This window comes from Pinus tabuliformis, chromosome 5_2 (assembly GCF_031772625.1).
Source record: "Pinus tabuliformis cultivar Carrire ecotype Pingquan chromosome 5_2, CPIR1, whole genome shotgun sequence".
NCBI lineage: Eukaryota > Viridiplantae > Streptophyta > Pinopsida > Pinales > Pinaceae > Pinus > Pinus tabuliformis.
This window is the reverse complement of record NC_142306.1, coordinates 853,419,732-853,433,560: the sequence shown is the minus strand read 5'-3', so window position 1 is coordinate 853,433,560 and position 13,829 is coordinate 853,419,732. Positions and strand designations below refer to the sequence as shown.

General features: G+C 33.7%; 1 protein-coding gene across 1 annotated transcript; it reads left to right on the top strand.

Annotated features, from left to right (window-relative positions):
* Positions 1-11,554: 11,554 nt before the first annotated feature.
* Positions 11,555-13,412, top strand: LOC149161990 (protein PLASTID MOVEMENT IMPAIRED 1-RELATED 1-like). Its single transcript, XM_089435609.1, has 2 exons — positions 11,555-12,662; positions 12,839-13,412. The coding sequence occupies exons 1-2, from the start codon at positions 12,577-12,579 to the stop codon at positions 13,053-13,055; spliced, it is 303 nt and encodes a 100-aa protein (XP_089291735.1). The 5' UTR covers positions 11,555-12,576; the 3' UTR covers positions 13,056-13,412.
* Positions 13,413-13,829: the final 417 nt, after the last annotated feature.

The following is a 13,829-nucleotide window of genomic DNA, read 5'->3' as shown; positions in this document are numbered from 1 at the left end:
GAAGTATACGGAAAAACATGATCAACACAAAACAGAGAAGTCATTCAAGGTGGGAGACAAAGTATGGTTATAGTTGAACAAGGAGAGGATGTTGGGGCCTGGTAAGAAAATCAAGTCTCTGAGGTATGGTCCCTTTGCGATACTGGAAAAGGTGGGTAATAATGCATATCGACTTAGTTTACCACCATATATGTGCATTTACTCAGTTTTGAATGTAGAGAATTTGAAACTCTACAAGTCTTCCATTGTAGATGAGGAAGAGAAACAATCCCTGCCTTCTTTGGATGTTTTGGCACCATATTCTTAGGAATAGTTGATGGAAGATAAAAATTTACAGAAGAGTTCCTGAACTACAAGACAAGGGCGACATGACCTTTGAAATATTGGGTTGAAGGGACAACTTCCAGGAAAAGCTAAATGGTACACCAGAGAGAACTTGGAGGAAAAATTTCCTCTCCTCATTCAGTAGAAGATTTTGGGGACCAAAATCCTCCAAAAATGGGGAGGTGTGATCCATATTGGATCATTATATTTTTTTCCATCCATCTTGATGTATTTGAAGTGGAAAAAGTGGAGGAATCAACTCACGGGACCGTTTTTACCAGTACGACCCAGTTTGGCAAAATTGGGTGTGGAACCTTTTGGGATAGTTTTGGGGTTGAAACTTTTCCACTTTAGCATATCACCATTTCATGTTATTCCACACACATATATCTTTTCAATGACTCAATAAACACATTAATTGGAGTCTGTATTAAAAAGTTATGCCACTCAAAAGTTGACCTTCTAGTTTTCACACCTATAGTTTGGGAGGATGTTATTTCAACCCCCATTATTCATGGAAAATGAGCTAGGCACATGATTATGATGTAAAATACTCTAGAAGATTCTATATTTTAATTCTAGTTAAGAGTTGATGTAGTTTAAATTAACCAATAGTATGTTATTGGGTTGAGGAATTCGATTTTTTTGAGAACATTTTGTTCCATAATTGAGAAAATATAGTCAGGAGAGATAGGAGGTAGAGCACACAGAGAGGATTTGTGCACTATAGCAGCCCACGGGCCATAGGCATTACTTCTTTGTACCTACACACATATTTCTAGATAGAGAAAGAGAACGAAGCGACCTCACATTCCAGCTGGGTTTTTCTCTTGAAAGGGTTTCCCAAAGAGAATATCTTGTGTCTTATGTGTGTGTTATTTTATTTCTCTATTTTCTGCATAATTTTCATTCGCGTGCATTCACTGATTACAGTAAAATCTAAAATTAAATAAAACTATAATAGTGTGAATTTTCATCATTTTAATATATTATTATCAAATCTATTGTGATGAATTGTCGAGTAGAATATCCACGACAATTTATAGATCATAATTGGTTAATATTTTGCATGTGAGAGTTATTAATTAGTGCTAACTTATTTCTAACTCCACTTATTTCCAGTTTATCCAATTTAGGGTATTTCTCGTCGGGAAGGTATGGTTACCACATAAATGAAAAAAACAAATTTGACCACTGTTTGATGAAATTCAAAAGGTACGCAGTGAGAAATAGATGAAAGGATGACAAGAAAGGGAAGCATTGATGGCAAGGCACTTTAGAGAGGCAAAAGTAGCAATGGTTCTTGAGAGCTCTATAGAACTGCAAATGGTAAAAATGAATTTTATGGTTGTAAGCTTTTTTATTTAACCTTGTTTTGGTGCACTCGAAACTTATGCACTGGTGCAAATTATTTACAAAGCACACCTTGATTTTTTAAATTAAAAACCCTATTGTGGTGCATCATGTTATGTGCGCACAAAAGCGTTTCAAAATAGTAATAAAATCGGTGCTTCGTGGGATTATAACATTGGAATGGTGAAAATATATTTTAAGGCCGACATTTTTTAAACTTAACCTTTTTCCAATGTTATCAAGTGGTATATGCACTGATGCTTTGGTTTCACCTAATGCACTGTTAGTTTTAAATTAAAAACCCTACAATGGTGCACCAAGTTGTATACTCACTGGGGCATTCAGAAAAGGTCATAACACCAAGGCTTTATGGGAGTATAACACCAAAATGGTGAAAATGAATTTTAGGACTGAATTTTTTTTAAATTTAACACTAGTCAGGTGCTATCGAGTAGTATACACATCGGTGCTCTAGAGTTAATAGCACATAGTTATTTTTTATTACTTAAAAAATAACCCTCCAACGGTGCATCATTTTCTATTAAGCATCAAGATGTACAATTCTATTAATGACATTGGTGATTATTATATGAGTAGCACACTGATTTTTTTTAAATTAAAAACCTTGCTACGGTGCACCATGTGTTTACACACCAGGGCTTTTGTAAAAAGGGAAAGCACCAATGTGCCTTATATACATAGTGCACCATTGTTTTCATTTGTATAAAAAATAACCCTGCAACGGTGCACCATTTTCTATTGAGCACTAGGTCCTTCATTTCAATTAATGACATCGGTGTGTATAATATGAGAAGTGCACCCCCATTTTTAAATTAAAAACCCCACAATGGTGCACCATATTGTTTATCCATTGGGGCGTTCATATACAGGTTTAGCACTGGGGCATCGTGAGATTATAGCATTGGACTAGGGAAAATTAGTTTTACGACCGACATTTTTTTAAATTTACCCCTTTCTGGCACTATTGAGTAGTATCCGTATTGGTGCGTATTATGTACTTAGCGCATTATTAATTTTTTATTTTTTTATAAAAAAATAACTCTGCCATAGTGTACCATATGTTATTAAGCCCTGATGTGCATAATTAGCTAACACATCGGTGCGTTCATATATTATAGACACACTATTAAAAAACATCCACTAATTTAATCCTAAACTCTAATTTATTAAATTTATAAAATCAATTAATTGTAATGTTATTTTTATAATCCAATATTTTATGAACAATTTTCTTTAATTATAGTTTATTTTACAAACTAATTAGTTATATATTTTAGTTTTTTTATAATTATTTTGAAGTTATTATTTAACAATTACATGTTGCAATATAAATTTTGAAAACTAATTGCAAAGATTAATTAGATATTGTCCAAATCTTGTATTATAAGTATAGGTCACAACTTTCTGATTTCTACACTTGACTATGACTAGAAAGGTAGTTTTGTTTAGAGGTTTGTACACTTTAATTGTGTGTAAAATTGATTTTATTTTCTAGTGACTATTTTTTAGGCATGTTTTATAAATGTTTTTTTTTTTTTTTTAATGTTTTCTATATGCAAGGATTATGTTGTTTGCGACACTTGTTTGAATAAGAATTTTTTAGAATGAATATGTATGAAATATCTATGCAATAGAAAAATATTTATGGTAATTTTATAGTGATAGTTTCAACCATATTAAACTTTGTAATTTATAAAATAATCTTTGCATTTTTTATTTATAGTAAGTCTTTTTGCATATAATTTCATATATAAAATTTTGATATAAGTTCACCAATAGATAATCTATAATAAATATCATTTCATAAAAATAAACATCATGATGATAACCATCTAACAAACATAAACGTCCTCTAAAGTACACATTCAAATTTGCTAACATTATCTAATTATATACACCTCTAGCACATATAAATGTTATTAGCTAGCACACAAATCTAATAGTCAAACAGGGCATCATCATCGTGATCGCATCTAACAAAACAAAAGCATTGTATAACATCATTGCCACACACATCCTCAAATATACATCTCATGTCAAATATCTTCTAGAACATACACGTCTATTTGCAAGCACATTAAATGAACATATTTAACATGACCTAACAATATACACATCAACACCAATATAAAAATTAAGTACATCAACATGAATAGAAAAAATGCACCACACACACACACATATATAGATAGATATACAAACAAGTCAAATAATTGCATCAAGTCAAATAACTATTATGAAATATCTGATACAACTGTACTTATGGTGGCATGGTCTATAAAAGAAGATGATGGATGGTCAATTGCCTCAAGATTCAAAGAATGAGGTGGAGGGGGAGGTGGTTGGTCTACTCTCTGAGGAGAAACATGAGATGGTGGGTCATGAGGTGAATGATCAAGAGGAGGTGGAGTACTACTAGAAGGATCACGACCCTGATCATCATCTAATGGGGTAGTACTAGGTGAAGACTATATATCTGCTACGTGGCCATCCCTCCTCGATGATAGTGTAAACTTGGTAGCTCTGAAATTACGACGCATAAGACTCATCATATTGTGCGACAAGTCCATCCCGAGCTCGAGGAGCCTAGGATCTGCCCTAATGTCTCAAGTCGTCACAAGGTAGACTTTTTCCTCAACCAAAAGTCTGGAGAGACGGTCACCCAACTCCATCTTGAATATAATATCAGGCTTACACATGGGTTGCATGCTCGTGGGTATCTGCATCCGAGGATGTCCCTCACCCTCTATGGACTTGGTCATCTCTGCATCTGTATCCAGTGGGGGAGGAGGCATGTCCCCAACGAATGTGCTAATATTTACAAAAATATATAGTACAAAAAATAATTAGACAACTACATTAAACAATTTAATAAAACAAGTTAAAGAACATGCTAGAATAATTAATATTCTAATTAATTAAGACAATAAAATGAAACTAGATTAATTTAAATAAAACACTAATATTACCTCTCTCATCTGCTAGCTCATCCTGTGTGACGAGGATGTTGGGACATTGTCTCCAATCCATCCCTATGTAAGGACACGGCACCATGATGAACATGTGGTCATCCTCACTGCCTAGTAGCCCCAATGTGTTAGTGGAAATCCTATCTGCATACTCCAATCGACTGCTCTTGGGTATCATCTCGCCCCACATGTGCATACCTTATGATCAACTTAGGAGGGTGATGGTCAAAGGTATGCCTCTTCTCCGAAAACCACTCAAAAATAAATAAAATAGCCCTGAAGCAAAAGGGAAGTTCTACCTCCCATGTATCGTAACACAACATCTATTTAAAGCTATACAAAACGGCTACAAAAAATTGGTAGACCATCTGATACATCGTGGCCTCTGTACCAAAGAATCAATATAAAACAAAATAGGGAAACTAATGTGATGCCTACCATTAGTCAAGTGTGAAATAGTACTCACTAATAGTGAGAGGCACCTAACCTCCTCTGCACCAAAAGAAGTGATCTATAGTTTTCCACCAGTCACCTGAAAATCTGTTGGGGAAACTACATGATCCCCAACATATCTTTGGGAGTAGATAAGCTGACTCTTTGTTGCAACACCATGGGGGACATCAGGAACAAGGAAAAATCATCCTCCTGGATAGGCTAGTGATAAAATAAATTTCCTCCTCATTGGGCTCATAACACATGTCGGGACCAACCTGGAAATCTTGTCGGTGGACATCCCACCGATGGATCAAATGTGTCAACAACCCAGAGTTCCCTTTCAAAGATGTGTTTTCCTCGTAGTACTTAAGGAGGCCTACATTCCTCAAGAGGCCTTAAGTCTGTGTGGTAATAGGGCAAGGGTATAAATCCCTCTCCCTCTCCCGCACCTCCCAGTCTCGTACCATATTGTATTGGTCAACCCTCTACTCCTGTTGTTATTGCTCCTATCTTTGTTGACGTCTCTGCATGATTGACATATAAAATACTTCAGCCTCATACATAGCATGTAAATTTTTTTATTAAATGAAAAATTTCTTTATAAACATGAACATACAACTTTCAATTAAAAAACAAAATTTGAATCTTGGTGTGCCAAAAAAAGGAATGCACCGAAAAGGGCACATACATCGACTTGACACACATATTTTGGTTTGCATACATATATAACATTAGTTATTTTTATTTTTCAATGTTATGCATCGACATAACATTTCGCACCAGTGTGTTAATTTTATCTCAACATACCGCACTGGAACGTTCAGGTTACTGAATACACCAAGCTATAATTTTTTAATATTATGCGGTGCATTGTGTAAAAATAAACGCATTGGGAAGTTACTTTTAGTAGACACGCCACCGTAAAAATTATAATTTTTAAAGTGGTGCGTTGTGGAACTTCACATCCCAATGTGTTTCCATTTACAAACACATCAAATAATATTAAAAAATTGTGATGCGCTAACGTTACGCACCAAATGCATCAAATAATATTAAAAAATCGTGGTGCATTAATGTTACACACTGAATGGTGTGAGTTGCTCTCAAATGCACCGCACATAAAATAATAATAATAATAATAATAATAATAAATTTGTTTAGCTAATTTTCAATTCTACTCGACTAAAAATTTATGTTAGCGAGAAATATAGACATTACATGGATATTGCTTGCTAGGGAGGTCTGGTTGCCACACAAATGAAAAAAACAAATTTGACCATCGTTGACAAAATTCGAAAGCCACGTAGTGAGAAATAGACTAAAGGATCGCAAGCAAGGGAAGCACTGATGGTAGGGTGCTTCACAGAGGCAAAAGTAGCACTGGTGCTTGAGAGCTCTACATCATTGCAAATGGTAAAAATAAATTTTATGGTCGTAAGTTTTTTTTTTATTTAACCCTGTTTTAATGTGCTTGAAACCCATGCACCATTGCAAATTATTTATGAAGTGTGCCTTGATTTTTTAAATTAAAAACCCTATTGTAGTGCACCATGTTATGTACAGACAAAATCATTTCAAAATAGTAATAACACTGGTGCTTCATGGGAGTATAACACTGAAATGGTGAAAATAAATTTTACAACCAACATTTTTTAAATTTAATATTTGTCGAATGTTATCGAGTAGTATACACGCCGGTGCTCTGGTTTGACCTAGCGTATTGCTATTTTTAAATTAAAAACCCTACAATGGTGCACCATGTTGTATACACATTGGGGCATTAAGAAAAGGTCATAACACAAGGCTTTGTGGGATTATAACACTAGAGTGGTGAAAATGAATTTTAGGACTGACATTTTTTAAAATTTAACACTAGTCTGGTGCTATCAAGTAGTGTACACACCGGTGTTCTAGAGTTACTTAGCGCATCGTTATTTTCTATTTTAAAAAAAATAACCCTCCAACAGTGCACCATTGTCTATTAAGCATTGAGACGTATAATTCTATTAACAACATTAGTGCTTATTATATGAGTAGCATGTTGATTCTTTTAAATTAAAAACCTTGCCACGGTGCACCATTGTTTACGCACCTGACTTTCATAAAAAGGGAAAGCATAGGTGTTTTATGTGAGTAGAGCACTAAAATGGTGAAAATGAATTTTACGACTGACATTTTTTAAAATTTAACCTTTGTCCGATGCTATTGAATAGTATACGCACCAGTGTGCCTTATATACCTAGTTTGTCGTTGTTTTCATCTGTATAAAAAATAACCCTACAATGGTGCACCATTTTCTATTAAGCATGGGACCTTTCATTTCAATTAACGACACCGATGTGTATAATATAAGAAGCACACCACCATTTTTAAATTAAGAGCCCCACAACAGTGCACCATATTTTTTATGCATTAGGACTTTCATATATGGGTTTAGCATTGGGGCATCGTGAGATTGTAGCACCGAACTGGGAAAAATGAATTCTACTACCCACATTTTTTAAATTTAACCCTTTTCTGGTGCTATCGAGTAGTATATGTATTGGTGCATATTATGTACTTAGTGCATTATTAATTTTTAATTTTTTTATAAAAAAATAACTATGCCATGGTGTACCATATGTTATTAAGCACCGATGGATATAATTAGCTAATGCACTAGTGCATTCGTACGTATATTATAGACACACTCTTAAAAAATATCCGCTAAAACATTCGTCTACCCAACTTCACTAATAACCTCCACTATAAATAAATTTTTGAACTATTTTATAGAACTTTCGCAAAACCCTCCGCTAGAAGGTCTTTTCCTTATAGTAATTCTAACAATACATTAAAACATTCACATGGAAATACCCATCATTATAACATAACTTTTTTTCATAAAATTTAAGAAAAAAGAAACAACCAATATTTCATTATCTCTCCATAAATTAGATTTATACATTGCAAAAGGCTAAAATCCCTCTTAACCTTTCCTCATATATCCTTTTATAGCATGTTGTAATCGTAACAACAAACCTATTAGCCCACGATTACAAAATAATTACGAATACATGATAATGTGTTAATACAATTTTCATTATCTCTCCATAAATTAGATTTATACATTGCAAAAGGTTAAAATTCCCCTAAACCTTTCCTCATACATCCTTTTATAGCGTGTTGTAATCCTAACAACAAACCTATTAGCCCATGATTACAAAATAATTACAAATACATAATAATGTGTTAATACAATTCTGAGCATAACAACATCGAAAAATATAAACTCATACACAAACCAGTTCTTCTACCCACACCACTTTTTTTTCTAGAAAGAAAATCTTGATATTATATTGAGGATATATAAAAACAAAATGTTCAGATAGTTCTGAATGTGTTTTGATGAAAACTCCTGATACTACCGACAGACTGCATCTCAAAACCATCATGTAATATATACATGTTAACAGCATTTTCAGAAAAAAACCAAAACCATTGAAACCATTCTTCTACCCACACCACTTATGCATATCTTCAAAACTTACCTTGTTTTTGTGCCAATACATTCATATCACTTCTCTTATTTAGAGAAAATTGTTATCATATTCAATAAAAATATTATAAGTTAGAATTTTATTTTTCCCCACACATTCATATCACTGAACTATACAAAACTTTGTTATAAATTAGAGTTTTATGGCTTCCCACAATTTCATATCACTTTTCGTATTTCAAAAAAAAATATTCTCACATCATATGTTAAATTCTATTTTGCTTAAAAAGTTGTCAAATTTTATTTCGCTTAAATACTTGTCTATATAATTTTGACAAGAAATTTTTAAACATGAACTGGAATTCATTTAAATAACCTTTTAATTATTATCATATTTAATAAAAGCTGTGTTATAAATTATTATCATGTTTAATAAAAATATCATATTTTCTAAAACCTTTGTTATAAGTTAATTTTGCTTTAGAACTTGTGTCTATATAATTTTGATAAGAAATTTTTAAACATAAACCAAAGAACGGGAATTCATTTAAAAAACGTTCTGATAAATTTGTAAACATAAACAAAAGAACTGGAATTCAATTTAAAAACCTATTTAATGGAAGATGAAATAGTTTAAATACCTTGATTTTTAAGTGGTGGAATCACTAACTAGGTGGTCATACTCACGATTGATATATCCCTTACAAATTACGTTTTACTGAGGCCGAAGAATTTTCAGGACGGTTAAAAGTGGTTTGAATTTGGTTTAATTTTTTTATTTTTTTTATTTTTTATTTTTTTTAGTTTGGTAAAATATCTTTTAAATCATATCTTACTCTTATTCTATTGCGATAGTTAAAGACATCTATTCTGATCTCGTGTCCAAAAAAATTATGCCTGCAAGACAGATCTTTCCGGTATGCTGGTGGAAACTTGGCTGTCCTCTCGAAGTGTTCATCTTCTCATGGTTAGTTCTTTACAACAAGAATTTAACATGGGAAAACTTGAGGAAGAGATCTTGGCATGGTCCCAGCAGATGTGTGTTATGCAATGCAAAGGAGGAGACAAACTATCATATGTTCTTCAAATGCGTGGTAGCCCAACAAATCTGGTATGAACTGGCTTCTTCTTTTTCTTTTCCTCATCTAAATTTCATTTCTGTTAATGCAGCTTTTGCTTGGTGGGGAAGACAAGAAGCAACAAAGCGTCCAATCCTTCCAATCACAATATGGTGTGTTTGGAAGTGGAGGAATTCAAAATTTTTTGAAGATTCAAACATCCCCTTCAAGACTGTTCTGTGTAGGCTCTTCGCTTTCTATCAATCCATTGGATGATTGGTCAAAGGCTGGAGTTTGGTAGGGCGCAAAGAGCTTCGTTTTTGGGGGTTTCCAGGTTCTTTCTTTGTCTGCTCCAGGTGGCTGTTCCAGCGGGAGGCTATGGGTTCCTCTAACTTATGCTTTGAGGCTATGGGTTCCTCTCCATCTGCTCTTTTTTGGTTTCATTTTGTCATCATTTCATATCAGTAGCACATTCAGGCAATACTGATGATATATGTTTCATATATTTCTATATGCTGCTCTATGTTCTTGCTTTATAGGTCTATCAGCATCAGGCAAAGCTGATGATATATATTTCATATGTTTCTATATGCTGCTCTATGTTCTTGCTTTATAGGTCTATCAGCTATTTGTCATAATTTGACATATTTGGTTTTTCATCAGTTTAGTCTCCTATGACTGGAGATCTTCTCTCTGTTATCACAGAATATGATGTATATATTTTCTCAATATAATATATTGCTTTTCTTTCTGAAAAATAAAAATTCAACACTAATAAAAATTATTAAAACATCTTAAATTGTAAAGTTTTACTATTATAACTTTACAATTATAATTTAGATTTACAAAAATCCTGTCCAATTTTATTAAAATCTTACTTAAATTTCTAAAATTTTCAAAACAAATTTACAAACTATTTAAACTAAAAACTTGAGACAAATTATATATCACTTACAAATTACGTTTTATTTCTTAATCTGCACCCATGAGACAAATTAAATATCATGAAACTAAAGACTTTCTTAAACCATGAGACAAATTACATATCACTTACAAATTACGTTTTATTTCTTAATCTGCACCCATGAGACAAATTAAATATCATGAAACAAATTAAAGATTAGCATATTTCTCTGAAAATATGCCGAAACGTTTGGACCGAATTTTTTAAAATATTCCGAAGGTTCGGAATACCATTTCAGCCTTTAAAACTTCTAGTTGTAGATCGTTTTCAAATTCTCGTTTTCAAATTCCAATTATTAAAGCTCGTTTTCAAATTCCAATAATGAAGGTCTATTTGTCAAATATCAACTGTGAAAGAGAATCCAATGCCCTGTACTCTGAACCAAAGAAGAGTGCCATTGAACGCAAGCTGCAACCTCGTTTTCATTGAACAGCCGTAAGCCATACCATAAATTTTTGTATATTTTTATAACTGATATGGTGTTTTCTATTTGTATTATGTTTTTTTTTCATAATTTATTAATAAAATTTTGAGTGTGATTATTATTTTTTATTATTTAAAATTTATTTTTAAATATATGAATAAATTTAATTCATTGAAAACTATTATACACTCCACACATGAAACTTGATTCTGACAAATCCCTTAAGAAAATAACTCTTTAACTACCACTGTGACATGTAGAAAAGTTATTGACACATTTCAAATCCATGGGAAAAAAATGTCAATATAATTATGCTGTAAGACGTTCCTCTCTGAAATCAACTCCCCAAATTGCATTTCTATATTAATCTTCATTGTGAGATGCATTATTATATGATTCAACAATGCTCTACTGTCCAGTTTAATTAACAAACTTTTAAAATAAATTTAGTTAATTACAAATTTAATTAATTCTCGTTACAGGCGGGGGGCGAAAGGGGCGAATACCTTCTTTTCGCTGGCAGGGGGATGAGGAGAGCAGGGAGGGAATACCTTCTCCTTTGCTGCTGTTGCTGCTGCACGAGAATGGAGGATGAGGAGGGCCGCGGAGTGTAGGGAGTGAATAGCTCTGTCTGGTTGGTTAGGAATTGCAGGGAGCGAATACCTCTGTCTGGTTGGTTAGGAAAAACTTACAGTTAGCAAATACCTCTGTCTGGTTGGTTAGGAAAACCTTACAGTTAGCAAATACCTGTCTGTTATATACCTAATCGTTTTCTATAGAACCAAGTATCATCTTCAAGAAGTTGCTCTAGATTATTCCAAAAGTAGATTATTCCAGAAGTGTCTCGTGAGCATAAACAAGAGAGACACAACAATTTGAGAAAGGCTTCTAATAGAGATGATGATGATTTGGTTGAGAGTGAATTCCTCAATATGCTTTATAAAGATCACAGTTTGTTTTGTTTAGGCTCTGTAAGTGAAACCGAGTCTACTAGGGCACGCCTTTGCCACTAGTTTCAGGAAGGGCCTTTCTCGAAAGTAGGCAGCCGTGGGCATGAACTTTATGTCCCTGCTCTCTCAAGTTCCACACAAACTTCTAGACATAATTGTGGCTCAGATGAAGAATTGAAATTGGTATCATTAGTGCTGGGTGCAGAATCAGAGCTTAAAGCGATGAAGACAACACACAGTAAAATACGATGTAGAGGCAAAAGCATTGATGCAAAAGTGGGGTCTGAAAGAAAAGAATTTTCAAAATTCTCCTCCAGACGCCTCAGGTGGATTGCGCAGTCCCATAAATTCCTCTGTACCAGGGTCTGTTCACCTGCATGCTCTTGCAAATGATCTTGGTTCAGTGGTCTCGATGAAGGAGGGAGGTTTACTAAGGCAAATGAATCCCATGTTATCTAATACTAATAAAAGCAATGGGAGATTAATCATGCAGGTATCAAAGCCTCTAGCAATGCCAATCCAAAGTGATTGTAGTGCTGTTGATATTTTGCACAGTTTGGCTTCTCTCAGAGCTGAAAAGCTTACCATGCAAGCTGAAGAATGATGCCACTTGAAGACATTACTGTGAAAGCTCTTCAGCAAGTAGCATTGGAAGCAGGGTCTAGCCTTAACATATCCAAAAGCAGGTGAGACAAATATTAACGCTGTTTTTTCATTTTTGTGTGGAACAATTTATGTGCATTCAAAGAAGCTCTTTTTGGTCATGACTATCACTTATGTTTGTTTTTTCAACATGTAGCAATTTAATAAGTTGAGTTAGGAGATCAGATTCTAGTTCTGACCAACTACCTATTGGTAAAAGGATGATTATTTCTGAAGGAACAAAACAGGTGAGATTTGGGGCGCAAAAACTCAAGGCATCTGTCATTAACGGTTCTTACAATGAATTTGCATCACTTGAGGAGCTAGTCCTTTCTACTATGGAGAAAACAGAAGTTCTAGCTGTTGAGGGGCTCAAAATACAGTCAGATATGATAGAGCAAGATGCTCCTTCAAGTGTCAATATATTGCAGTCATAAGAAATGACCTATTTTGTACATATGACAACCAACAAAAGTTGCACTCTAGGGTTGGAAGACACAATAGGTTTGCAAGATGCAAATGGTTCCAATGATAATGTTGATGGGTTGAAATCTTGATTTCGGCTTCTTTCTGTTATTATTTTTCATCTCAGGTCTGTAGTTTGACATGTTTTCTTTTGGGTCTGTTCAAATTGAACAAGAATTCAGATCATTTGACAAAAACACGTGGCTTGGGATTGAAAAAAAACACAAGTATGCAAGGACCATTCTTGTGAATTCATCCAAAGCAAAAACTATTAGCATGGATCTAGTGAAGTGGAATTTCTTCTATATTGGCCAAACAATCATGTACTCCTTCATGCAAGTTGTAGGCTTGACTAATGAAATTTAGTAAGACTTGGTAAACAGATTCTTCTCCCAGAGGAAACTAGAAGAGTCTGAATTTAAAGGCTAATCGAAACTGTAATCTAAATCTCGTTTTAGCCTATTATTCTTTATTATCTAGAATTGAATTTACATAGATTTTAATCGGGAGTCAAAGGAAAATTTGGCTAAAAATATCATGCTTGTGATTGAGTAGAGTTATGAAATTTGCTAGGTCATTTTGATTCTCGTGGGTCAAAATATCTTTTAGGGAGTTATAATTACATATTTTTGTTTATTTGTTTCTAATGGTTTTGTACTTTAGGCAGTCTAGGAGAAAGTATAATGTCAATGCAAATGCTCGATGCAGTGATATTCTTTTATCTTCTTTAGTTCCATGGGCATTGA

Coding starts and splice junctions, on each gene's coding strand:
- LOC149161990 (XM_089435609.1), top strand. CDS start 12,577: ATGATGCCACTTGAAGACATTACTGTGAAAGCTCTTCAGCAAGTAGCA. Junction 12,663..12,838: donor CTTAACATATCCAAAAGCAG/GTGAGACAAATA, acceptor TATTGGTAAAAG/GATGATTATTTCTGAAGGAA.